This window comes from Dermacentor variabilis, chromosome 1 (assembly GCF_050947875.1).
Source record: "Dermacentor variabilis isolate Ectoservices chromosome 1, ASM5094787v1, whole genome shotgun sequence".
NCBI lineage: Eukaryota > Metazoa > Arthropoda > Arachnida > Ixodida > Ixodidae > Dermacentor > Dermacentor variabilis.
In genome coordinates this window covers 150,154,732-150,180,072 of record NC_134568.1, presented here as the reverse complement: position 1 = coordinate 150,180,072, position 25,341 = coordinate 150,154,732, and the positions used below count along the sequence as shown (strand labels likewise).

General features: G+C 47.7%; 1 protein-coding gene across 1 annotated transcript in view; it reads right to left on the bottom strand.

Moving 5' to 3' along the window:
• The window catches only part of LOC142586353 (uncharacterized), a 54,549-nt gene extending 40,370 nt beyond the window's left edge, over positions 1–14,179 (bottom strand). Inside the window, exons 1-6 of the mRNA XM_075697606.1 lie at positions 14,043–14,179; positions 13,532–13,727; positions 13,205–13,395; positions 12,595–12,715; positions 8,713–8,855; positions 8,499–8,633 (exon numbers count right to left, since the gene is read on the bottom strand). Of these exons, the coding sequence (XP_075553721.1) occupies positions 8,499–8,633; positions 8,713–8,855; positions 12,595–12,715; positions 13,205–13,395; positions 13,532–13,727; positions 14,043–14,063 (807 nt within the window). The 5' untranslated portion in view covers positions 14,064–14,179. The remainder of the gene's footprint in view (positions 1–8,498; positions 8,634–8,712; positions 8,856–12,594; positions 12,716–13,204; positions 13,396–13,531; positions 13,728–14,042) is intronic.
• Between the last annotated feature and the right edge of the window lie 11,162 nt (positions 14,180–25,341).

The window sequence follows — 25,341 nt, the reverse complement described above, 5'->3', positions numbered from 1 at the left end:
CCTGAGGGGCTCCGTGACGAAGAACAAAATGCCGCAGTAAGTATGGCAGATGGAAGTGCAGCGGTTTCTGCATAGCGTGTGAGATGATCCGCTGCAATGATAATCTAGCGGTTGCTAGCCCCGGTACAAGGAAGTGGACCGCAAAGGTTGATTCCGACGTGATCAAAAGGATGGGACGGACAAGGAAGCGGCTGCAAAGGTGCGGCAGTGGAAGTAGGGACCGACTTTCGGCGCTGGCAGTCAAGGCAGCAGCGGACGTACCTGTGAATGAACTTGTACATGCCAAGCCAGTAATACCGGAGCCTAAGGCAGGTGTAGGTCTTTAACATGCCACCATGTGCACATAGGGGATCAGTGTGAAACAATGTGCATAAATCAGCCCGAAGATGATGCGGTATTACGAGGAGCCATTGCCGACCCTCGGGGAGATAGTTGCGACGGTAATGGAGTTGGTCGCGAACAACAAAGTGATGCGCCTGCCGCCGTAGTGCCCTAGATGCTGTAACAGTGGCAGGATCAGCGAAAAACTCCAAAAGCAAAGAAATCCACAGGTCATTGCTCTGCTCAGAGTGCATGTCATCAATGGCAAGTGCTGACAGAACAAAGTTGAGTGGGCAAAGATTGTGTGCGTCAGGTGAAATGCATGAGTGGAAGAGAGCGTCGGCATCAGTATGCTTGCGTCCAGAGCGGTACACGACCCGGATGTCGTACTCTTGCAAACGGAGTGCCCAGCGTGCGAGGTGGCCAGAGGGGTCTTTCAATGAGGAGAGCCAGCACAGCGCATGGTAGTCCATTACTACATCAAATTGGCAGCTGTATAAGTAAGGTAGAAATATTGTAAGGGCCCAGAGTATGGCTAAACACTCCTTTTCTGTAACAGAGTAGTTTAGCTCCAACTTTGTCAGCGTGCGGCTAGCATAAGTAACAACGTATTCCTCAAGACCACGTTTGCGTTGGGTAAGAACCGCACCAAGGCCGACTCCACTAGCATCTGTATGGACCTCAGTTGAGGCAGCGGGGTCAAAATGTCGCAAAATAGGAGGAGAGGTGAGCAGATGGCAAAGGGTCGTGAACGCGTCATCGCATGCTTTCGACCAGGCGGATAGGGCGTTGTCTCCAGCCAGTAGTTGATTCAAAGGGGCGATGATCATAGCGAAGTTCTTCACAAGGTGGCGAAAACAGAAGCAGAGGCCGACGAAACTGCATAGTGTCTTCAGGTTGGTGGGTTTAGGGAACTCCGCAACTGCACGGAGTTTTGCAGGATCCGGAAGCATGCCTTCTTTGGATATGACGTGGCCTAAGATGGTAAGCTTATGGGCAGCAAAGAAACATTTTTTTATGTTAAGCTGCAGGCCAGCCTTAGTAAGGCAGCTTAATACCTCTCTTAGTCGTTAGAGGGGAGTCGGGAAATCAGGTGAGAAGACAATGACATCATCTATGTAGCACAAACACGTGTGCCACTTGAGACCGCGCAAGACGCCGTCCATCATACGCTTGAAAGTTGTGGGCGCATTACATAGGCCGAATGGCATGACATTGAATTCGTACAATCCGTCCGGTGTGACGAAGGTGGTTTTCGAGCGGTCAGCCTCTGCCATGGGGACTTGCCAATATCCAGACCGCAAATTCAAAGAGGAAAAGAATTCGGCACCTTGCAAACAGTCAAGAGCATTGTCTATGAGCGGTAGGGGATGTAAGTCTTTGCGCGTAATTTTGTGAAGGCGTCTGGAATCTATGCAGAAGCGAATAGAACCATCTTTTTCTTTACGAGGACAAATGGCGACACCCACGGACTATGGGATGGCTGAATCACGCCACGTCAAAGCATATCGCTCACTTGTTCGTCAATGACACGGCATTCAGAAGCTGAGACACGGTAAGGGCGCTGCCGGAGTGGGGCATGCGAGCCGGTGTCGATGCTGTGCGATACTGTGGTGGTGCGGCCGAGATAATGTTGATGGCAGTCGAAGGAGGCGGTAAATTCGCATAGCAAGCTGATAAGTTGCATGCATTGTGTGGTTGTCAGATCACCGGAGATCGACGGATGGAAGCACTCCAACGGCAGTCGACTGGCACTGCCGAGGGCGGCGAGGGACGTCAAATGTGTGTCATCAGGAGCATTGAAGAGCATTGAAGAATGCACAGTTTGCACGTAACCGAGGCATTCTCCACAATGCAAAGTAATCGGCAGAAAAGACAAATTGCACACACACACACACATGGCACCACTGCCAGCACTGAGAGCGATGACGGCAAAGGGCAATGGAAAGGAACGACGACAGATGATGAAGTCACATGGCGTGAATAGCACGGTTGCATTACATACTGATGCACAAGATAAGGAGACGACAGCGGCTGACTGAGGAGGGATGATCAGTAACTTCGGCCACAAGCATTTTTGTAGGCATCACAGGATCTTGGTCCATGACTGCATCGGCAAGAAAAGACAACTCCACCTTGGCGCAGGCACAGTCAATGATGGCATTGTTTGACGAAAGGAAATCCCAGCCTAGGATAACATCGTGGGCGCAGGACGGCAGCACAACAAATTCAATGACATGAAGCTACTCCTCGATGACAACACATGCAGTGCAGGCTCCGAATGGTTTGACAGGCTGTGCACTCGCAGGACTCAAATACACTCCAGAAAGTGACATCGTTACTTTTCCTATTCATCGGCAAAGTCCTGCGCGTAACACCGAAATTGCTGCGCCCATGTCAACCAGTGCGAATGTTCCAATCCTTTCGACGTATACCTCAGTGACGTGGCACAGGTTATTTTGAGGCCTTTGGCAAATCGAAGGGGACGCAGTTCTCGCCTCGGGAACTGTGACACTTAGTTTCCCTGAGGTAGAGAGCTTGGCCGGCGTCTCATCGGTGAGATGGAGCGGCGGCGTGGGGATGGGAAACGACGAGCATGGCTGAGAACAGGGGTTTCATCCCGCGGCAGCTGTCGAGGGGTGTAAGTGCTCATGGGTCGGCAGTTATAAATATGCAGCATACGGCGTCGACAAAAGTGCGCAACGTGTCCCGGAATACCACAATCGTAACAAATTGGGCGGTTGTCCGTGGTACGCCAAGGATTTGGCTGACGTGGTAGCTGCGGTGTAGGCGGTGAGAAGGGAATCGGAGGCGGTCATGCAACAGCTTGGAGAGGTGGACGTGAAGTGAAGGGCAGCCTTGCAGTGACAGCAGCGTACATCAGGGGCGCCGCCATGGTAGGGGGTTAAATAACAGCTGGCAGGCACTCGGTGACTTGCTCCTTGATGACGCTTTGTAACCCTGGTGTCAATGGAGAGTATGGTTGCGCGTTCGTAAAGGGCACCAGGGAAAGCTGCCGAGCAACTTCTTCTCGTACGAATTCCTTTATCTGGTGCATTAGAGGCGACTCGTCAACATCTAGCGTCAGACCTGAGACAACGGCGAATTCCGAGGACGGATGTCGTGTGACTACTTGCTGCCTTCGAAGGTCGTCGTAACTCTGACACAGTGCAATGACGACAGACACTGTGGTCGGGTTTCAAGCGACCAACATTTGAAAGGCGTCGTCCTCAATTCCCTTGAGGATATGCCTGATCTTGTCGGCTTCTGGCATCGTTGTGTCGACTCTGTTGCACAGATTAACGATGTCTTTGATGTAGCTGGTGAAATTCTTACCTGGTTACTGGGCGCGTCCGCGCAGGCATTGTTCGGTCTGGAGTTTGCGGACAACAGGATGACCAAAGACTTCCGTGAAGTTGATCTTGAACGCCGACCATGTCGGGATGTCGGATTCGTGGTTACAATACCACAAATGCGCAATGTTGCTCAAGCAGAAAATTACGTTGTTGAGCTTTGCCGAAATCGTCCCAGTGGTTGTGCACGCTGACTCTGCCATACAAGGCGAGCCAGTCCTCGATGTCCTGATCACCAGTACCCGAAAAAATAGCAGGATCCCGCTGACGCTGCACACCAGGACAGATTACAGTTGGTGCCGTGACTGCAGCTTGTTGAGCTGGATCAGCAGGCATGGTTCGAGAAGGCTGGGCAGAATCATCCGGCATGGGCCGAGATGGTTGAAGGATTCGGCTTCGAAGTTTCAGCGTTGATGAACTCGTACCCCGTACTCTGCACCAAATGTCAAGGTGTTTATTGACAGGGTACGCAAGGACTGAGAGGTTGAATTCGGTGCGGTAGTCAAACCTTGCAAGCAGTCAGAACCGATCCCTGGCGTAAAGCGCTGGTGATGCGCCCGACTGACTGGCACTTCTTCATTACATTTCATACACTGGAGATGCGACGGGCTAACCGGTGCTTCTTCTTCATTACAAAAAGAATAAATATACTTCTAAAGCTTCACTCATTCATGTTTCCTAGTTCCATGCTGAGCCTGTACTGCTTTGTTTCAGTGAAATTGCAGCTAATAATTATTTGGCAAAACTACATGAATATGTCTTCTTCCTTTTGCACTATTGCCCTCAAGTACTGATATTTTTCAGCAAGACCTGAATTCGTAAATAAACATGGCACGATGCACTTTCTGTGCTTTTCAGTTTTAGCTAACACAGCTGCCCCATAAATATAAGTGCATAATTTGGCTTACATTTTATGTAAGAGTTCTCCAGACTTGCAGCTTCGGGCATGTAAAATTTACATCTTCACTACACTACACAGGAGGAGGTCCCATTACAGTCTTTGACCTCGGGACCTCCTCCTGTACATTATTGCCTTGTACTATATCTTGTCTATTAATAATAAAACTTCATTCATTCATTCATTCATTCATTCATTCATTCATTCATTCATTCATTCATTCATTCACACTAGCAATACTGCTTGCCTTCTTCCTGCAAATGTGTCTGAATTCCTGAATTCCTATGCACTGTGATTTATATTCGGCTGCGTGTTCTATTTTTATTTATTCATGTAGAATCCTAAACTATATAAATTCAACATACTCATTTATGTGTCAGAGTTGGAGGTTGTATTCGAATTTTACATGGGTTTATATTTATGTGTATCCCTCCAATGAATGTGCAATAGGCCTGAAGTGTGACTGACTGCAAGTTTCGAGACCCCGAGTTTACATGTCACTAGACTTGCCGCCAAAAGTAAATGTTATCCAACTGCACTATTCTGCAACCCACACCTTTTCACATCAACATTCTTATGCAAGTACATTTCAAGAGCACCTTTCTCAAGGAAAAGAGTATTTTTTACTAATTTAGAAAGACGTTAACAACAGACATTTCCCTGCTTGCATGCAATTACAAAATCATTTCTTACAACTTCAGGTCTAGACAAACCATGGCGTTAAACATAGAGGAGCATTTATACGCCAACATTTTGCAAATACCCTTCCCATTAAAGAGCTATGTTTTACATGCTGCACAGTGTACAAGAATATGACCATTGGTAGAAAACAGAAATGAATGAAGTTATTAGAAAAAGTTTCAACTGGAAAATTTTTTTCCCTCTTGCTCTGCTATTTAGATCTTCCCTCATTTTGTTATTTGTGTACTACCATGGCGGAATGAAATACGAATGAAAACAATGGACAGCACCTCATTTAATAAATTAGTTGAAACAATGATGGGTGATTGCGCTGTAGCCAGGTGCTAAATGAACACTTGACCACCACAAGGCACATGTGATTGCATCATGCCAGTGTTACACACACCAGTGAATGTGGAAAAAGGAATGTGTCTTCCTGGGCGATAGCACTGTATTCACTTGCCAGAGAATTCATCATTGCTCATTCATCCTCTTACAGTGCCTGCACGCACTTGTGTCTGTCATAAGCTGGGATATCATCGTCACCCACCTTCCGCCTACTAGTGCGTGCATGCATTTGTCACTATGCTGACTCATTGCCATTTGTCTCTGCTGGCACGTATCTGCAGCATACTGTCTGGTAAGAACTGCACCACTTTCAAGACATGTGGCCCACTGACTGGGACATGCTGTCACTATGTATGTGTCTCTGTGCATGTTTTTATAACCTACCCAGTGCTAAGTGCCTACACAGTTCCGGCAGTGTATCTCAGCATGTGTTCTCAGCCTTTGCACACCTGTTCGTGCTTAATGTGTGTGTTTGCACAGTAACTTTTCTTCTCAGTATCCGCACCACCTGTTAGTGCTCTGCTAGCCTTGCTGGCTGGGCATGCCCAACTGTACTGTGTTGCTTGTCTACTGCTGAGGCAGTGTCAAATTTTCGCAAGAAAGAAAGAAGCAGAGTATGCACAGTACACTTTTTCATGGGACATGGTTCTCCCGCACTGTTGAATATAAAGCTTTTAAAGGGTTTTATCTCAAATGGGCACAAGAGCACTTCACAACATGAGCTGCACTTATTAACGTACCGTGAAACGATTTTGACGATTTTGTACAAACATACTGGGTCATTAGAGTAGGTCCTTCTGATCCTTAATTGACGCATCTAAGTGCTCCGCGTAAAGCGTGCAATTTATAACAAGGTTTTAAAAATATACATTGCTGCCGATCGCAGCACACTGCTCGGCGGAATTTTCAGCCGCCCCTACAGATATGACGTAAATCACCCATATGACGTCCTTAGGGCGAGCTATCCGATTGACTGTCCAGCGCGTGCCATCGATAATTTTTCCACCTTTATGGTGAACAAATGATGTTCATAATAGTTGGGATGTTAGTTAATTTGTTTCTATAAAAATAAAGTAGTAACAGAAACAGAACTCACAAGAACAATTTCTCACTACACTTAAGTACTTCCGGCACACAGCAAGCGTCGTCTGCTTGTGTTACGACATACTCCATTTTGACGATAGCTCCGCGGTTAGAGTCAGTCTGAGTCATTTCGCGAGCACTATGATTCGACTTTGTTGCGTTGTGGACTGCAAACGTAGCGACTGGCAATATGTCAAGCTGTGACATCATGTCCCTTTGCAAGGCAGCAGACGAGTGCCGTGGCTGCAGCTTATCGGACTGCCGCTATCCGATCGGCGCCAGGATTTGCATGTTTGCGGCCGTCACTTTACACTGGAAGATTACTAATGCAATAGCATTTCGCGAGTCTGGTATCAGGGCAAACGCAAGCGCAAGGGGACAAGGCCTGGCCTCTTGACTGTGCCGTTTAACAGGATAAGCAGAAGCGCAAATGTGAATGGTCTGCACGGTGCAGCCACCTGGTGGCACAGAGCTCAACCACACACAGTAGCAGTAACGAAATGTATTCTTCTTTGCTGCTGATGTAAATTTTTCGCAGGAGTGTAATCATCAACACATTGTTTTTGTAAATGTTTAAAATGTTTTACACTTGGTTAGAGCAATATTAGCGCTTTGTTTGGCTGGTTAAGCTCTGCGCCTACAAGTGGCTGGACCGTGAAGACCGATCAGGCCGCTCACATATGTCTATCCTTCGTCAGCTTGAGTTTATGCCTACAGACATCTTCCAAAACGCCCAGCTTGCCTGTGGTTACCGGAATACCAGACACGTTCGGAGCTTCGACAGAATGCTCGCAATGCACGCTGCTTTGATAGCTCTCACTTGGGGTCGACTGACAAGCAGCTGGCGGAGAGTTTGGAGAAACTTTGCGCGCGCGCTCCTAGAGAACCGGAAGTCGACGACACCACGTGCCATCATGACGCAGAGCCAGTGAATGCGGAGCTTAGCCCCGATCACTCGGCGAACAAGTTGAGGAGAAAATGCATGACTGTGGAGGAGGGTAACTTGTAATCATCCGTAGCTTTCTTAATATGAGACGTTTCATGCAAATTGTGGTGCGAATGATTAACTTTAACTGTACCCTAAGGGTCTACAAAATTTGTCCTAACCGTTTCAGGGGCCCTTTAAATCCTAACTCCATTAGGAATAACTCAACAAGTTAAGATATAAACATTCAACACTGTGTTATGTTTCTCAGGTATTGTCCTTCTAGACTACAGTTTACAAGTCTCAAACTTTTATTAGTATATATACAAACAAGAAAAGAAATTCCACAATTTGAATTACTAATGAGAAATTATGCTGGCATGGAAATATTTGCCAAAACATCATGTTCAACAATAGCAATGAAGATGTGCATTTGGGTGAAACCCTGCTCGCAGCTTATGAGAACGTAAGATGCTATGAGAGCTATGTAAACAACCTATGTAGCTACAACCAGCTATGTAAATGAACTTCTACTTAACAAAAGTATTTATTTTCGGCCCAACACTTTCTAATTACAGTACACACAGCATATTTGACAATAAATTTACTGATGGATTGCCTAAAGTATATTTCAACAACAGAACACTATTCTCTTACACTCAACAAACATAATATATTACAAAGGCAGCAGTGCAGGAAAGATAAAGGCACAAGAAATGTAAAAGAGCACTCGTGGCATCAGATTTACATTTCTTGTGCCCTTGTCTTTCTTGCGCCGCTGCCTTAGTATGCTGAAAAAACTAGACCATCAACTGGTGCACACTCTACTACTACTTGTATTTTGTACATTTTACAAGGTAAACAAAAATCATGAAAAACACAATGTTACCTGGCGGCGTAAAGAAATGATTTCTAGCTGCAGCATGTTCTCAGTGCTTGTATACTTTGCTTTCAGGTTGTCCATTTGCTGCTTAAATTCAGCCAAGAGTTTTTCAAGGAAGATATTTTTTTCTGAAAGGTCTTCCTGAAAAATTGAAAAAGGATGTAGAGATAGACCATTCAAAGCAGTAATGTAGCACATATGCGCAGTGACACTGTCTTACTTCACGGGTCTTCATAATACAGCCTGGATCTGATGATAGTGACCGGGTGTCATCCTCCTGAATGATCATGACTGTTGTTGGTTCTTCAGTATTTGGGGATCCTGGATTTTCTGATGGCTCTTCAGTCATATCGACTGTCACAGCTGCAACAACAGAAGGCTTCAGTATAGTGTACAGCAGCAAATGCAAGGACTTTTGAGTCAGCACTGCATGCACATGTGCTGTACATAAGTTGTGCTCCGGCTCTTGTGTGATTATGCAATCTTTGGGTTTAGCGTTCAATGTTAATGCACAAAGAGATGCCTTGTAAGGGGGAAGATGGCACCACTCTTCACAGGAAGAGCCATACTTATTGAGTCATCGTTGCTGCTCTGCTTGGCTTTTTCATTCATAACTGATGCTTGTATGTTTTAGATCTGTGTCATGATGATTTTAGAGCAAATTACTTGTGAAAACTCCTGGTGTTATTGGATTAATTTCAGGGGCTGCATATGTTTACTGGTACTCTGTATTTCTTCACTGAGATGGCACCACAGTGTGTGTCTGATGGAATTCTAGTGCGAATTGCCACTTAGTGTGCTATCAAACTTTGGAATGGCTGCCCTCTAAAAAAGTTCATGCCCTCTGGAGTGTATTTTGTCCCCAAACAATAATCGTCATCTCGAAAACCCTACCCTTGCTACTATCTTGTCAAGAATGCTATGTCATGTTGGTAACGTACATGCCATTTGTGACTTGGAAGTATTGGGTGCCCAGTGTTAAAGAAAAAAGAGGTACGCAAGATAGACGACGATTACTTTTAAGGACAAGATAACCTCCAAAGAGTACAAACTTTTGTTTAGAGTGTGTAGAAAATCAAAGTGTGGTTGATGCTGTGCATCCAATGTGTACGTGACTTGCAGCTGAAGATGGCATGAATCTCCTTAGAGATCTAATTTTTTCAAACCCCTTTGAATGTATGCATCCAACAAGTGAAAACACTCACTAATCAATGTAGTGATACATTCATGTAGTGATATGGATACAGCACTGGATTGATTTGTTTGCACTTTACACATTTACATCTAGACAGCACTATAAATGTTTATGCTTGCATTATAGTGTTCTGCTATTCTAAAAAACTTGGCTGTCGTAACCTTGACAATCCTTTCAGACTGTCAAGGGTATGCAGCTAGGAACCAAAACAAGCAATTCTTTTTTTGCAAACAAGAAATATGCAGACTTTGCCTGCACAGGAGGAGGGAGACATTCTTCACCCTGAAGGTCTTAATCACAACCTTAACAAATATCTTTGATACTGTTGTGGACCAGAACATGTCATCCTCTATGCTATCCACAGCCAGAAGAAGACTTTGTGCCCTTGTTTGTGTTATTCCCTCATGCAATACTTCGGGACACCACCGCATAACCTTTTCTTTCAGTGAACAGAGGAGAATAAACTGTGAAGGGAGCTTTTACATGCCAATAGTGTGTAGTCATGATAGCTAATACTGCTGATGCAACTCTGGTTTCGAATGTTTGCTTCAAAACAATCTTTAAAAAATTATGTTGAGCCCACAGCACAATTCAGCCTGTGCGAATGGACTACCTGACATTATTTGCACGCAAAATAACAACCTCTGGGTAGCTGATTAATGAGACACACTAATTAAGTCTATAATTATTCACTTGAGGATAAAGTTAAATTCGCAGAACAGAAGACAAGCAGTAGTGAAGTCATGTCTCCTTAGGAGAAACTTTAAAAGCACCACTTTTCAAATATCTGTCCATAAAATGTACTACGAAATACATTGGCGTTCCAGTTACCAGTTTCCCATTCCAGTTACCAGTTTCCCAAGAGCTTCCCTTTAACTATTTGGTACAAACTGTCATGCCAATGATGCATTGACATTCCAGTTAGGATTGTCCCAAAGCAATGGTACCAGCCTCAGGATTTCTGTCAAGCAGCTGAGACTTGACTACCATTTGGCTTCAGTTGTGCAATTGCAGCATGTGTCCTAAGATGAATAATTATACGTTAAGTAGAGAATGCAGGTAATTTCCACCTTTTCATGAAATCCATTTAGAAGGTCAAAAAGAGCTTTCTGCCTCAGACAGTTTTTAAAAGAATTAGGAAAAAAAATAACTTCGGGAGAACCCACCTCACGATGACTGTCAACGGAAATGTGTTTAGCATTGAAGCAATATAGCAACACAACACATTGCCACTAATGAAACTTGTTACCTATGAGGCATGTACTGCACAGGGACCCTACAATCGCACATCCCTATGAACACTCAGCACCATCTAGGGTCGCTGCCATGATGCCTGCACTCGGCCTCCAAAATGTATAATGTGCTGGTACATGTGAATGCTGTGAAACGCCTTATACGGCAGCTGGGTTCCTTTTACGCGCTTTTTTTCTGGACAAGCTGCGCCATCTAGCAGTGCTGTTGAGAAGTCCGTGCACGGCCTCCGAGATGAGATGCATGGCACACTGGCAGTTGCAAATGCTGAGAACTGTTCCCTTGCTGGCCACATGCCCCCACGACACATACTCAGTGACCCAAGTTGGCAAGAGGTTTATTGAAGAGTGTCACATACCCAGTGCATTTGTGGCACAGCTTTCTAAAATGTTAAAGTGCTGGGCTGTTGTCCTTGAGTAACCAGTGTGAATCGGGTTAGATTCCACCCAGCACAGGAGAAATTTAAATGTTTTCTAATCCTACATTCAGCTGGTCAATGTTCCCCAAAGCGAAATCGGTTGGTCAAAATGCAGCTGGTCTCCTTTTTGGTGCTTTCCACTGCACATGCTGTGCCATCTAGTGGCGCAGCTGTAAAGGTTGTGCTCGGCATGGGTTTGATTCGGACAAGCTTAGGAGAAATTTAAATGATTATTTTGTCGTTGTAGCGTGGCACATTCTCTGTGGGGCATACCCAGTACTCCAAGTGTGCATCAAAGAGGTTCACTGAAGACCAGCACAGACCGAATGGCACATACTCTAAGTTGGTGTCAGTTGGATTTAACATATATTATGTTGGGGTTAAAAAGAAAAATTCAAAACAAATTACCCCAACCCGTGCCACTAGGTATAACAGGCTAGTTTCATTGAACATTCTTTTTTATTTTAAGGCATGTAAATTAATAAAAATAAAAGCCTCAAGTTTCATTGAACAGTGGTACCCCCCCCCCAGTCCTACACCAACAGTGACCCAGGTCAGCGTGAAAGAGGTTTGTTGAAGAGCGGCGCATATGTATGGCAGTGCCACATGCTCATTGACCCAAGCTGGTTCACAATGGTTGGTTTCGAACTCTGTTCTCTCAGCACAGCAGCCCGATGCGATACCCATTTGACCATAGACTATGCAGTGACCCAGGCTGCTGGAAAAATGGTTAGATACAAACATACGTAGATAGACAGATAGCTAGCCCCCAGGAAGTGCATGAAGTACCCTAAGAATACTAACTAGCTAAAAAAACAAAAAAATGCAGTCAGCGGCACTTTCATAATTGACAGAAGGACCAACGCGGTGAGAAGACTCTTGTGCAAGGTGAGGCGTGCAGGCAGGACACAAGAGAAGTGGACAACATGAATGCCGACTATGAGTTGATAGTCTGCGTTCGTGTTGTCCACTTCTCGTGTCATGTCTGCACGCCTCACCTTTTTGCATAACGAATTCTTACCAACTAGCTCAGTTTTCCATCATTCTAAGAAGACTCTTGCTTGAGTTGTAGCACATACAAAATACTCAGGACATCACAATCGGTCGTTCGGGGCACTCATCAAAAATGTAAGACATCAGAAGCCCTACATTTCTGTTCACGGCACTGCCTGTATGCATAAAATTGCTCTACCTGAAATGTGTGTGTAAAGAGTGACTGAAAATGCAAGTAGACTTACCAACTGCTGTATTTGAGTCCATATCTGTACTAATATCAGATGCAGATGACATCTGACATTCTGAATGTTCAACCGAACTGCTGTCTAAACGTGACTGAAGTCCCATTCCTTCGTTAACATCCTGCAATATGATGGCACTGTTAAACTTAATGCAGTAAGTAGTGTCTTGTATGACTGCACATACAAATAAATTCTGGTGGAGCATAACTGATAGTGAAGGTCTCGCATATTGGACCAGTTGTCTGCTATGTATTTTCTACAGGAATAACTAATAAAATGCTTCATTGCAATGGCATACAACTGCTAAAATGATTACAAAAATTGTGAACAGTGCACCTTAAACAAAAGGCAAAACAACGGGTTCTTTGATAAAGAACTTTAGTATATGGTCATTTTAGAAAAACAATAAATAATCAGTTCAGCTCCCTTAAATGTGACAGCATTTTATTGTCTTTACCACTCATAGTTTATTTAGCTCAAACTACTGTCTGCATATATTGCGCTTTTGTTTTGCTGCTGACCACATGCAAGTGTCAGCATTTCTCGTGCCATTCCCTGATCATTGTTTCACAGGTGACTTTACCTATTACAATGCACTACCTGAACTTACCTGAACTATGTTAATCTGAAATGTTGTCTGTGGCAACTTGAAATGCGTCTCGAAATGCTTCATTGCTTCATCACGTCTGCAAAAACCATTCCTGCATTTATAGCAGTGCCAGTGGGGCCCTCTGAATTTTTTTTCACCCTTAATGCTCCCCGATATTCTGCAAGTAGCAGAGCATCGCAGCATTTTTAACCCTGTAGCGAGAAGGAGAAAGAAAAGGGGGGGACGCATTTCAGATGCAAGATATTTGGACCATCCGCAGGGTAACGGCCCCTGTGCATATTAGTGCTGCCTATAATAAGCAAGACAAAAATGCAAGTTATTGCTCACCAGCAAAGTACAATCCTTTGTCGACATGCTTGACCCTGTAGTGCGCTTTGACAATACGTGCATCCTTAAATACGGAATTCTTGCTGCAGAACGGACAGTGCAGATGAGGCACCGGCTGAGCCACGCACTTTTCGCTGGCGCATTCGACAGGTTCGAAACTGTGTTCGGATCCTCTGACTCGAACACTCGGGTGGGCCTGAAACAAGTACCGAAGATGCATTTATGTACTGTTTTTGCGTGACCAGATGCAACGAAAGCCTCTTCGTCAACAGGTTTGACAAGCTTTCCTTTAAACAGATATTGATAATATGTGTCATTCGGATCACCGAAGCTTGTCAACGCGTATTTCGCGGCAAGGCGCGTTCTGGACTAACGGTGACGGAACATTTTTCTTTTTGAAAAGTATTAATAGAGCAGCTAGCTTATCAGGCACTGGTGAAATGTGGTTATTGGCCGTATTAAGCCTGAACGTGTAGATATATCTCTCATGATGCTACGAAGGGAAACTCACAATGAGCTTTCCGGTATCCATTCGTTTGTTTTGAAAGAGTTCCTGCCCACGTTTCTTGTACGCGGCTGTTGACACCAGAGACTGTAAACGTAATTATGATTCGATGCACATAGTGTAGTGACGACTTCAAACCCGCCCTGCCCGCCCCAAGTACGTCTCCTTTCTTTGCGCCCAAGAACGACGTCAAGGGAAATATGATTGGACGAAAAATATTCGTAGGTGTTAGCGTGACTACTAGAGCAATAGACACCAAGCCTATATAAGCTGTCTGATGTTCTTGGCGCCATGTTAAGAAGTTAAAGTCAAAGGCAAGAAAGCAAAAAAATATAAAAGTAACATATTTGTCCTTTTTTTTGTTATTAGGTTAAATTAAGTGAACTACGCTACACAATTGGACTATATCCTTGAATGAGGTGTGGAGAACAGAACAGGGTGGCGCCCCGTTCAGGGGAAAGGAGGTTGAGGGGCAAATACATAGTGGAGATCAGTGGGCAAAACTAATATGTGGACTGTCTTACTGTTTTCCCTAAAGAATAAATGTTTGCGCGTATAACAGTGGCCACTTTTACTGATGATCAGGAATTCTATTTAATTCACACATGCATACGACATCAACCAGTGTTCGACAAACGGGGAATAGTAGCACTCTCATTTATCTAAATGACCACGCTAAAGCAAGCTAACTGCCCATTTACGGGTAGCTAAAGGCTGAAATTTTTAAGAAGAATGTGATAACAAGGCCAATCCATGAAATAAAGGCGTTAAAACATGCGAATTACATTGGACCCAAGTGTGAGGCCACCGCCGCGCCTGACTGCGAGGGTAGGCGAAACCGAAACTAGCGGTGCCTGTGTAAATGGCGTCGTCGACGGACGCGCATTGGTACAGTGTTGGGGTATCTGCTTTGGGCTTCGGCCATAACACAAAGACTTATATGAACGGAACGTAGCGCTAACTTTGTTGTGCTACTCGGAAGAGACCGCGCCTTTCGTGTAGAGTTTGCGTCATTCCTATTATCCCTGACTGAGAGCCAATGGCGAAACCAGAAATTTTTTTCGGGCTGGGGACACCTTCCTTTGACTGGGAAGGGGGAGGAAGGGGGAGGGGAGGCCACATACTAACACAGAAGTTTCGAGGGGCGGAGGGGTCACGTGCCCGGTGTGCTACCCCCAGGCCACCGTTACTAGAAAGAGGTAATCTAGTAACGTTGCCCCAGGCTACGCCACTGCTTCGTGCCTTCTGCACGGTGACTACAATAGGTAACGCGCATGAAAGGATGTCGCGCGCCCATCCTCCTTTCCCTCTCCAGGCCCCCTAGTTCGGTACGCATCCCGCAGATACTAGGCCATGAAGCTCACGGCGTGCAAGTGACCGCCTGCCGCCAAGCGCTTTCGACTCCACCGACGGCCAACAATATTAAAAACTAAATTCTAGGGTTTTACGTGCCAAAGCCACGGTATGATCACGAGACTGCAAAATAGTGTTTGCCTGAGCTCGTTGGTTACACATAGCATAGTTGGTTTCCAGCAGAATGACACGGACAGGAAGAGACGACGGCATACGCTGGACTAGCAAATGAATGTTTATTATTGATTTCCTACACTTCTTATAGCACAAGACAGCCAATCCTTCTTTTTTGTGTCATGCCGATTGTCCGACTCCTTAGGTTGAAATGTCGTCTTTGCGCAAGTAGCCCTTTTCTTTTTCTGTTAGCAGTATTGATCCATATACTGATGCAAGATTGCCCACTTCTGTCAATTGCTATGACTTCTAAAATTTCGCGCGTCAGCTTGTCTTTACTTTTTCCTAAAACTCCGATGTCGTGAAATTGAACGGTACAATGGTGCTGGTGATAATGAAAAGCGAGATGCCCAGCGGAGATTCTTTCCAAAGATGCTGCATGCTCTATATGTTCTGTTATGGATGCACCTGCCTGTTTGTCCTATACATCGTCGGCCACATGATAAGGGTATATCATATATTACCCCTGTTTTGCAGGTAGTGTGCTTCTTCTTGTGGTTTATTGTGCATTACTTATTTTGCTGGCACTTATTGACTCGTGCACACATTGAATATGCCTTGTTTGGTGCTGTCAGAGTTGTCGGACGATCCCACCGCTATCAACCAGATGTAGGAGTCGTCGGACGATCTCGCCGCTGCTACCATTTGAAGGAGTTGACGGTCGTAGAGAGGAACTCGGTGAACAGGATTTATTTACATCATTTACATCTTAGACAAGACATACATCGACACTCTAGCGTGACTCCCAAATGGAGCACGCAAGACGACGCATACAGCAAACAGCTTACGAGCACACAGCTCACTAGTACATTTCGAGCACGACGACGAGCGCGCAGCTCACCAGTACATCTCGAGCACGACAACGAGCACGCAGCTCACGACGACGAGCACTCACTAGCAGCCGGCAATCGCTGCTTATAAGCACTTGGTCCCCCCTTGGTTCCAAGCGGACGGAAACGTTCGTCCAGTCGTCGTTCGACGTCACCTTTCGACGTCACCGTAGACCAGCCCTTTTGGAGGAGGATGCATGCTGTCGGAGGAGGATGAGGACTCACATACACGTGCCGCACATACACACAGGTGTAATGGTCCGGAGCCGACGTCAGAGGGGCTTCGTAGAACTCTGAGCCGTTCCGGGTAGCACATTGTCTTGCGTCTTGGTCGGAACGCGGGAAGTAGCCCCTGTCGACGTTCCCGCGGCAACTCCCCCATTCATAGCAGAACAGGGCGGCGTTGTCGTGTTGTGCACAAAGCCTGCTTCGTCGAACTCCTTCACTCGCAACGGCGACGAGGCTAGAGCGTAACGGTGGCAGTTTCAGCACAAAGCCTGCTTCGTCAAACTCCTTCGCTCGCAACGGCGACGAGGCTAGAGGTTGGCGGCGGCGTTCCCAAGATGAGGTTGCCACCGCTGGCGTAAATGGCTGGCAAACTTGCACTGCAGTTGGCCGTTCTTAACAGTGCTGAGCATACCTTCCTTTCCAGCTATATATCTTCTTTAGCTTGTGGGTTAGGCCATGTATATAAGGAACAACGACGACCTTCTTCCTTTTCTGTTTGCTAAGCACGATGTCGCGGGATCAAATCCCGGCCACGGCGGCCGCATTTCGATGGGGGCGAAAACACCCGTGTACTTAGATTTTGGTGCACGTTAAAGAACCCCAGGTGGTCCAAATTTCCGGAGTCCCCCACTACGGCGTGCCTCATAATCAGAAAGTGGTTTTGGCACGTAAAACCCCATTATTTAATTAATTTTTTTTTCCTTTTCTGTAGAATGTTTGCTTCTTGCTGAACCTTGCTGCTCAAGAGTCTCGTATTCTTTAATTAGCAACCCTTCGGTGACCGCTGTAAGCAGTGTTGCGTTTCGCCTGCGACACGTGGTTTTGCCGGCGCGACTGCGGCGGGGCGGCAGACATTTTGGCCCGATCGTCGTCGCCGCAACACTCATCGCCAGGTGTTTCCAGGCGCGACTGCGGCGATGCGACCGCCTAGGGATCATCCTCGCATTCCAGTCATTGTGCCCGAAACAGGCGATGCCAAAGCAGGGATCTCATTCCAGTCATTGTGCCCGAAACAGGCGATGCCAAAGCAGGGATCTCGTTCCAGTCATTGTGCCCGAAACAGGCGATGCCAAAGCAGGGACCATCCTCTCATTACAGTCATTGTGTCCGACCGGCAGCGCCACGACAGGGTGCTACGAGATCGTGCTCGACATGGTGCTACGGCATCGCTACGACAGTGTGCGTCACCATTAGCCCATTGTACATTCACGTGCTCGTCTTTTGAGGGGTTCCTTCTTGCCCTCAACTGCGAGAGTATAAAAACAGCTGCCCCCGGACGCCAAAAGGAGGGCTCCGATTTCTTCTGTTGAGTGAAGTGCTCTCCCGTCTCTCTACTACGGTCAAACCTGACCGCCAACTCTTTGCGATGTTAAAATAAACAAGTTGTTTCGTTGTTACCAGTCGACTCATGCTTTGCCGGGACCTTCGGATGCTTCCAGTTGTACCCCAGGCCGCCAGGCCAACGCTACCCTTGGGGCTTGCGACCCAGGAACAACCACGGGCGTCAGCGCCGAGTTCCCAACAGATCGTACCAGCGGTCCGATCAAAACATCTGGTTGCCAGCGGTGAGATCGCCTCCGACTTCAAACAACTGTCTGCCAGCGGTGAGATCGCGACAACGGAGGCCAGCAGCGAAGAGATGCAGTTGACTGTATGCTGAACAGCTCAACGACGATCCGGGAGCAGTGCAACGAGCCCTGTGTGACGACTGGTTGCCTGCAGCGGAACGACTGCGCGGAATTCCTGCCTGCGAGGTTTGGTGAGTGCGGGACTTTCTTCTTCTGAGCTTTGCCAGGCTTTTGTTAGTGTTAGAAACAGAGCTGGTAATTGTGGTTGTCGTTGCTGCCGGGTTAGTTGCGGCAAGACAATAGTAAGCAGTAGAGAAAGCAGCATTCAGAGCAGCCATGGATTTGAAGTCGTTGCGCAAACCGAAATTGTTGGAGCTTGCAAGAGAGTTGGGTCTGGATGTCTCAGACAAACTAAGAAAACCGGAACTGATAAAGGCTATTCTTGAGTTAGAGGCTGAGGATGACGAGCTGTCGGAATGCCTTGAGACCATTGAAGAGAGAGAGACTGCAAAAAGACAGGAGCGCGAACTTAAAGAGCAAAAAGAAAAAGAAGAGCGTGAACGTAAAGAACAGAAAGAAAAAGAAGAGCGTGAACGTAAAGAACAAAAAGAAAAAGAAGAGCGTGAACGTAAAGAACAGAAAGAGCGAGAGCAAGAAGAGCGTGACCGTCAACACGCTTTGGAAATGAAGCGTCTTGAGGTAGAGATGGAACGCGCTCGTAATGGAAGTCAGGCACACGGTGCAGGAGAACGCGTATTGTTCAAAATGACTGACCTGATGCGGCCGTTTAAGCTTGGAGAGGACATTGGTTTGTTCCTGGTTAACTTTGAGCGAACGTGCGAGAAGCAGGGGTTCTCTCGGGAAACGTGGCCACAGCGCTTGCTCACTTTGTTACCCGGCGAGGCGGCCGACGTAGTCGCTCGCTTGGATAGAGAGGAAGCAGAGGATTTCGACAAAGTAAAATCGAGTCTGCTAAAAAAGTACCGGCTGTCTGCGGAGGCGTTCCGTCGGAAGTTTCGGGAAAATGAGAAAGGCAGAAGTGAGTCATATACAGAGTTTGCGTATAGGCTTATGTCGAACATGCAGGAGTGGCTCAAAGAAGAGAAAGCGTTTGGTGACCACGATAAAGTTCTGCAGTGTTTCGGGCTAGAACAGTTTTATAGTCGGTTACCGGAGAACGTGCGATACTGGGTCTTGGATAGGCCAGACGTTTGTACGGTGGCTAGAGCCGCTGAGCTAGCCGAGGAGTTTGTGACGCGTCGAGCTCGCGGAGCTAAGGACGGTCAAAAGGGTGAATTTGGCTCGAAGTTTGAGAGGCCGAAGTTCACGCCCATGAGATTAAAGGGGGACACGCGTAGTGCGGATGCGAGTGAAAGCAGTCCGACCAGACGTAAAGAGACGGCGGCAGCCAAACGCAGAAAGCGGTTCGAGATGAGGCGAGCGCGCTTGTGTTATACGTGCCAGAAGCCGGGTCACTTTTCAGCGCAGTGTCCGGAAACAACACCAAAAGTTGTGTTTTTTTCAATAGGCAGCACTGACGAGAACATGAAGCTTCTCGAGCCTTACATGCGAGACCTCCTCGTAAACGGGAAAGAGTGCCGAGTGCTTCGCGATTCCGCAGCTACGATGGATGTAGTTCACCCGTCTTACGTAGAACCCCATATGTTCACGGGCGAGTGCGCATGGATCAAGCAAGCCGTGGAAGCTCATAGCGTGTGTCTGCCAGTAGCAAAGGTGCTTATTGAAGGACCTTTCGGAGCGCTTGAGACAGAGGCGGCAGTGTCATCTATGCTGCCACCCCAGTACCCGTACCTATTTTCAAACAGGTCCGATCACCTCCTGCGCGAGAAGGGGCTTTTGTTTGGTGAAGCTAGTGTTCAGGCCTTAACCAGATCGAAGGTTCGGGAGCTCGCTGCAAAGGCGGTAGTTGCGGGGCCGACGTTATCAAACAACGAAAAAGGGTCAGAGGCGCAGCAAGCTGATATTCCGATCACGCCCGAACTGAATAAACTTGAGTCTGTAACGTTAAAGGCGCCAGATACTGGAGAGGAAACGCCCGACGCGGGAAAGTTAGAAGAGCTATCTACTGATTTGCTCATCGCGCCTACGTCAGACGGACTTGATAGGTTGCTAAAAGTCAGCCGGACGGCTTTGATAGCCGAGCAAAAAAAGGATGGCAGCCTGGAAAACGTGCGCTGCAATGTCAAAGAAGGTATCGCCAGGAAAACTGCGCGTTTTGTGGAAAGAGGTGGAGTCCTGTACCGGAAGTATCTAGACCGCCGAGGAGTGGAGTTCGATCAGCTGGTCGTGCCTCAATGCTATCGTCAGGATCTGTTGCGCTTGTCACATGGGGGTTCGTGGTCCGGACACCTAGGAGTTAAGAAAACTAAGGACCGTCTCTTGCAAGAGTACTATTGGCCAGGGTGTTTTCGGGACGCAGACCATTTCGTGAGGACATGTGACACTTGTCAGCGGGTGGGCAAACCAGGGGACAAATCGAGGGCGCCGTTGAAATTGGTACCTATCATTACGGAGCCTTTTAGACGGCTCGTTATTGATACTGTGGGACCTCTGCCGGTAACAGCCACGGGGTACAGACACATTTTGACTGTGATCTGCCCAGCGACAAAGTTCCCTGAAGCAGTGCCGCTTAAAGAACTCAGCTCAGTTGAGATAGTTAATGCACTACTGTCCATATTTGCGCGAGTTGGTTTTCCTGCGGAAATCCAATCAGATCAGGGCACAGTGTTTACTAGCGCTTTGACGACAACTTTTCTCGAAAGGTGTGGGGTAAAGCTGTTACACAGCTCAGTGTACCACCCACAGTCGAATTCCGTTGAGAAGCTCCACTCCGTCATGAAGCGCGTGTTGAGAGCGTTGTGTTTTGAACATCGAACTGACTGGGAGCTGTGTCTGCCTGGGGTGATGTTTGCTTTAAGGACCGCGCCGCATGCGGCTACGGGGTTTTCGCCAGCTGAACTGGTGTACGGTCGCTCGCTTCGATCTCCGCTTCGCATGCTTCGAGAATCATGGGAAGGTAGGGGCGACGACCCAGTCGTGGTGGAGTACGTACTTAAGCTCCTCGAACGCTTAAGAAGGGCACAGGAGTTGTCAGGTGAAGCAATGACAAAGGCCCAGCAGAGGGCCAAGGTTTATTATGATCGGACAGCCAGGGCCCGTCGTTTTGAGGTTGGCGATGAGGTCATGATATTGCGCACATCGCTAAACAACAAACTAGACGTGCAGTGGGAGGGCCCAGCACGAATTGTTCAGAAACTGTCGGACGTTAACTACGTGGTAAGTCTGCCAGGAAAGCGGAAAGCACAGCAAGTTTACCACTGTAATCTGCTCAAACCTTATAGACAACGGGAAGCAGTGGTGTGCATGATGATAAACGTTCCTGAAGAGCTTCCAGTCGAGCTTCCGGGACTAGGCTCAGTGACGAACAGGGAAGACACCGGTCAAGTCATTAGTGACCTTATCAGTAAAGCACCGCTGTCGCCCGAGCAGAAAACCGAACTACACCAGCTATTACAAGAGTTTCAAGGACTGTTCTCTGAGAGGCCTGGTAGGACTTCTGTACTTACTCATGATATTGAACTTACCTCCCCAGAGCCAGTACGATCCAAGGCGTATCGGGTGTTACCCCGCCAGAGCGATATTATGGAGGCTGAGGTAAAGAAAATGCTACAGCTCGGTGTTATTGAGGCAGGTGAGAGTGACTATACCTCCCCTTTGATTTTAGTTGAGGTACCGGGCAAGGAACCTCGTCCTTGCGTCGACTACCGCAGGCTTAATTCCATCACTAAGGATCAAATTTATCCGATCCCTAACATCGAGGAGCGCCTTGAGAAAGTTAGTAGCGCTCAGTTTATTTCCACCCTAGATCTTGTCAGGGGTTATTGGCAGGTTCCACTTACAGAAGAGGCTAGTAGGTATGCGGCGTTCATTTCACCAATGGGAACATTCCGTCCTAAAGTGTTGAGTTTTGGTTTGAAGAACGCGCCATACTGTTTTTCAAGTCTCATGGATAAAGTGTTGCGGGGACAGCAAGAATTCGCTTTACCGTATCTAGACGACGTAGCGATATTCTCCGCATCCTGGTCTGAGCATATGGCACACTTGCGGGCAGTGCTAACCCGCCTGCGCGAAGCGGGCTTGACAGTCAAGGCTCCTAAGTGCCAGTTAGCACAGGCCGAGGTTGTCTACCTCGGTCACGTGATTGGTCAGGGTCGTCGCCGCCCCTCTGAAATAAAAGTGGCCGCTGTGCGAGACTTTCCGCAACCGCGCACCAAGACCGATATTCGGTCGTTCTTGGGTGTCGCCGGCTACTATCAGAGGTACATCCCTAGGTACTCTGATATCGCGGCTCCCCTGACGGATGCTCTAAGAAAAACAGAGCCTCAAACAGTCGTCTGGGACGAGACAAAGGAAAGAGCTTTTAGCGCCCTAAAGAGTGCCCTAACAAACCAGCCTGTGCTACGATCGCCAGACTATACAAAAGGGTTCGTTGTTCAGTGCGATGCTAGTGAGCGAGGCATGGGCGTTGTACTGTGCCAACGGGAAAATGGAGAAGTAGAACACCCCGTCCTGTATGCTAGTCGTAAGCTGACCAGTCGTGAGCAGGCGTATAGCGCCACCGAGAAAGAGTGTGCATGTCTCGTGTGGGCCGTTCAGAAATTGTCATGCTATCTAGCCGGCTCGAGGTTTATCATTGAGACGGATCACTGCCCTCTCCAATGGCTGCAGACCATCTCTCCCAAAAATGGCCGCCTCCTGCGCTGGAGCCTCGCTTTACAACAATATTCCTTTGAGGTGCGTTACAAAAAGGGGAGTCTCAACGGTAACGCCGATGGCTTAAGTCGAAGCCCCTAACGTAGGAATCAGCCTCAAAATTGTTTGTTACTGATGTTTTCTTCCTGAGGCAGGATTTTTTTTTAACATATTGCTTTTGTTTAGTGTTTCAAAGTGATGATATGCTTTCTAGTGCAATTTTTCAATTTGTGGACGCGTTCTGAGTGATGCTAGACTACTGTAAGGAACTAAGCAGTGGTATAAAAAGGGGAAAGAGCCTGGCAGGGCTTAGTGAGGGTTGTGCCGTGCTTGCTGACTGAGCGGTTGAGTTTCAGCGTAGTTCTAACGCTTGCCGGGAACGAGAACAAAAATGTGAACTCTCCCGAAGTCACTTTGCAGTGTCCCGTGCGAACCTGAACAAGAGAACGAGGCCTTCTCTGTGCGCTGCGCTCAAGAAACGTCGAGGGACGCCCGACTTCGGTTATGAGCATCATCGAGCGACATCCCTCCGGACAGCGGATGCAGTCCCCTGTCCATCGGGATCTCCTTCCCCCGGCGGGGCGGTCTGTTGCGTTTCGCCTGCGACACGTGGTTTTGCCGGCGCGACTGCGGCGGGGCGGCAGACATTTTGGCCCGATCGTCGTCGCCGCAACACTCATCGCCAGGTGTTTCCAGGCGCGACTGCGGCGATGCGACCGCCTAGGGATCATCCTCGCATTCCAGTCATTGTGCCCGAAACAGGCGATGCCAAAGCAGGGATCTCATTCCAGTCATTGTGCCCGAAACAGGCGATGCCAAAGCAGGGATCTCGTTCCAGTCATTGTGCCCGAAACAGGCGATGCCAAAGCAGGGACCATCCTCTCATTACAGTCATTGTGTCCGACCGGCAGCGCCACGACAGGGTGCTACGAGATCGTGCTCGACATGGTGCTACGGCATCGCTACGACAGTGTGCGTCACCATTAGCCCATTGTACATTCACGTGCTCGTCTTTTGAGGGGTTCCTTCTTGCCCTCAACTGCGAGAGTATAAAAACAGCTGCCCCCGGACGCCAAAAGGAGGGCTCCGATTTCTTCTGTTGAGTGAAGTGCTCTCCCGTCTCTCTACTACGGTCAAACCTGACCGCCAACTCTTTGCGATGTTAAAATAAACAAGTTGTTTCGTTGTTACCAGTCGACTCATGCTTTGCCGGGACCTTCGGATGCTTCCAGTTGTACCCCAGGCCGCCAGGCCAACGCTACCCTTGGGGCTTGCGACCCAGGAACAACCACGGGCGTCAGCGCCGAGTTCCCAACAGATCGTACCAGCAGTCCGATCCAAACAGCAGGCCTTTGGGATAGCCAGCGTTGTTGAGCCTGGTTACCTGGTGCATTAAGCTCGCTTCCATTACGTGATGACACGACTTCTTTAGGGCGGCCTGTAGTACTGTGGTCACGATGGCTCGTTTTACATTCTTGGAATGGTCGGAAACGTATGGCAGGAACCCGTTGCAAGAGCGGGTTTCGTACTTCCAGCATGTGTGCTGCTTTTCGATGGGGATGACCAAATCAAGAAACCTATTTCTTTTTCTTTCTGGCATTTCAAAGGTGAAGTTTAAATCCGGACATGCTTCATGGAAAGTGGTCAGGACACCTTCCCTTGTGCTATAAAAAGTGTAGGAAATCAATAATAAAAGTTAAGTTGCTAGTCCAGCGTATGTCGTCGCCTCTTCCTGTCCGTGTAAAAACGTTCTGCTGGAAACCAATTGTGCTATGATTACGAGGCATGCCGTAGAGGGGGCTCCGGATTATTTTTGACCACCTAGGGTTCTTTAATGTGCACATGAATCTGCATACACGAGCACGAATTTTCGCATTTCACCGCTATCGAAATGAGGCCGCCGTGGCAGGGAATCGAACACGCGCTCGCGCTTGGCAGCGCAACGCCATAGCCATAAGCTCCCGGCCATGGCCAACACTGTGGCCAACACCCTCTAGAGTTGCCACGGCGCACGAGGCACCGAGGGGAGGAGAGGATGGGGGGTGGCGTTCTACTCCGGCTGCGCATGTGCGGCTGCGTGCGGTCGCGCGGCCGTATCTTGAGAGCGATCTGCGTTGCGGACAACCTTCTGTGGCTATGACGGGATAGCTACGTAGGCAAAGCTCGCACAAGTGAAAGTGCTTCTGAAACGAGTCCCGCGTTTTACTCCACGTTAGTTTAGGCTGGGGAAGACAAAACATAAACACCTTATTAGCATCAGTTAAATAAGATATAACACACCACTGACTCTACAGATTTACTTATTTTGCGGCTTTTCCTTTCCGCGTCTGGGGAAACGTGAAACCGTCGCACATGGAAGCTGCGTCAATTCAGCGTCTG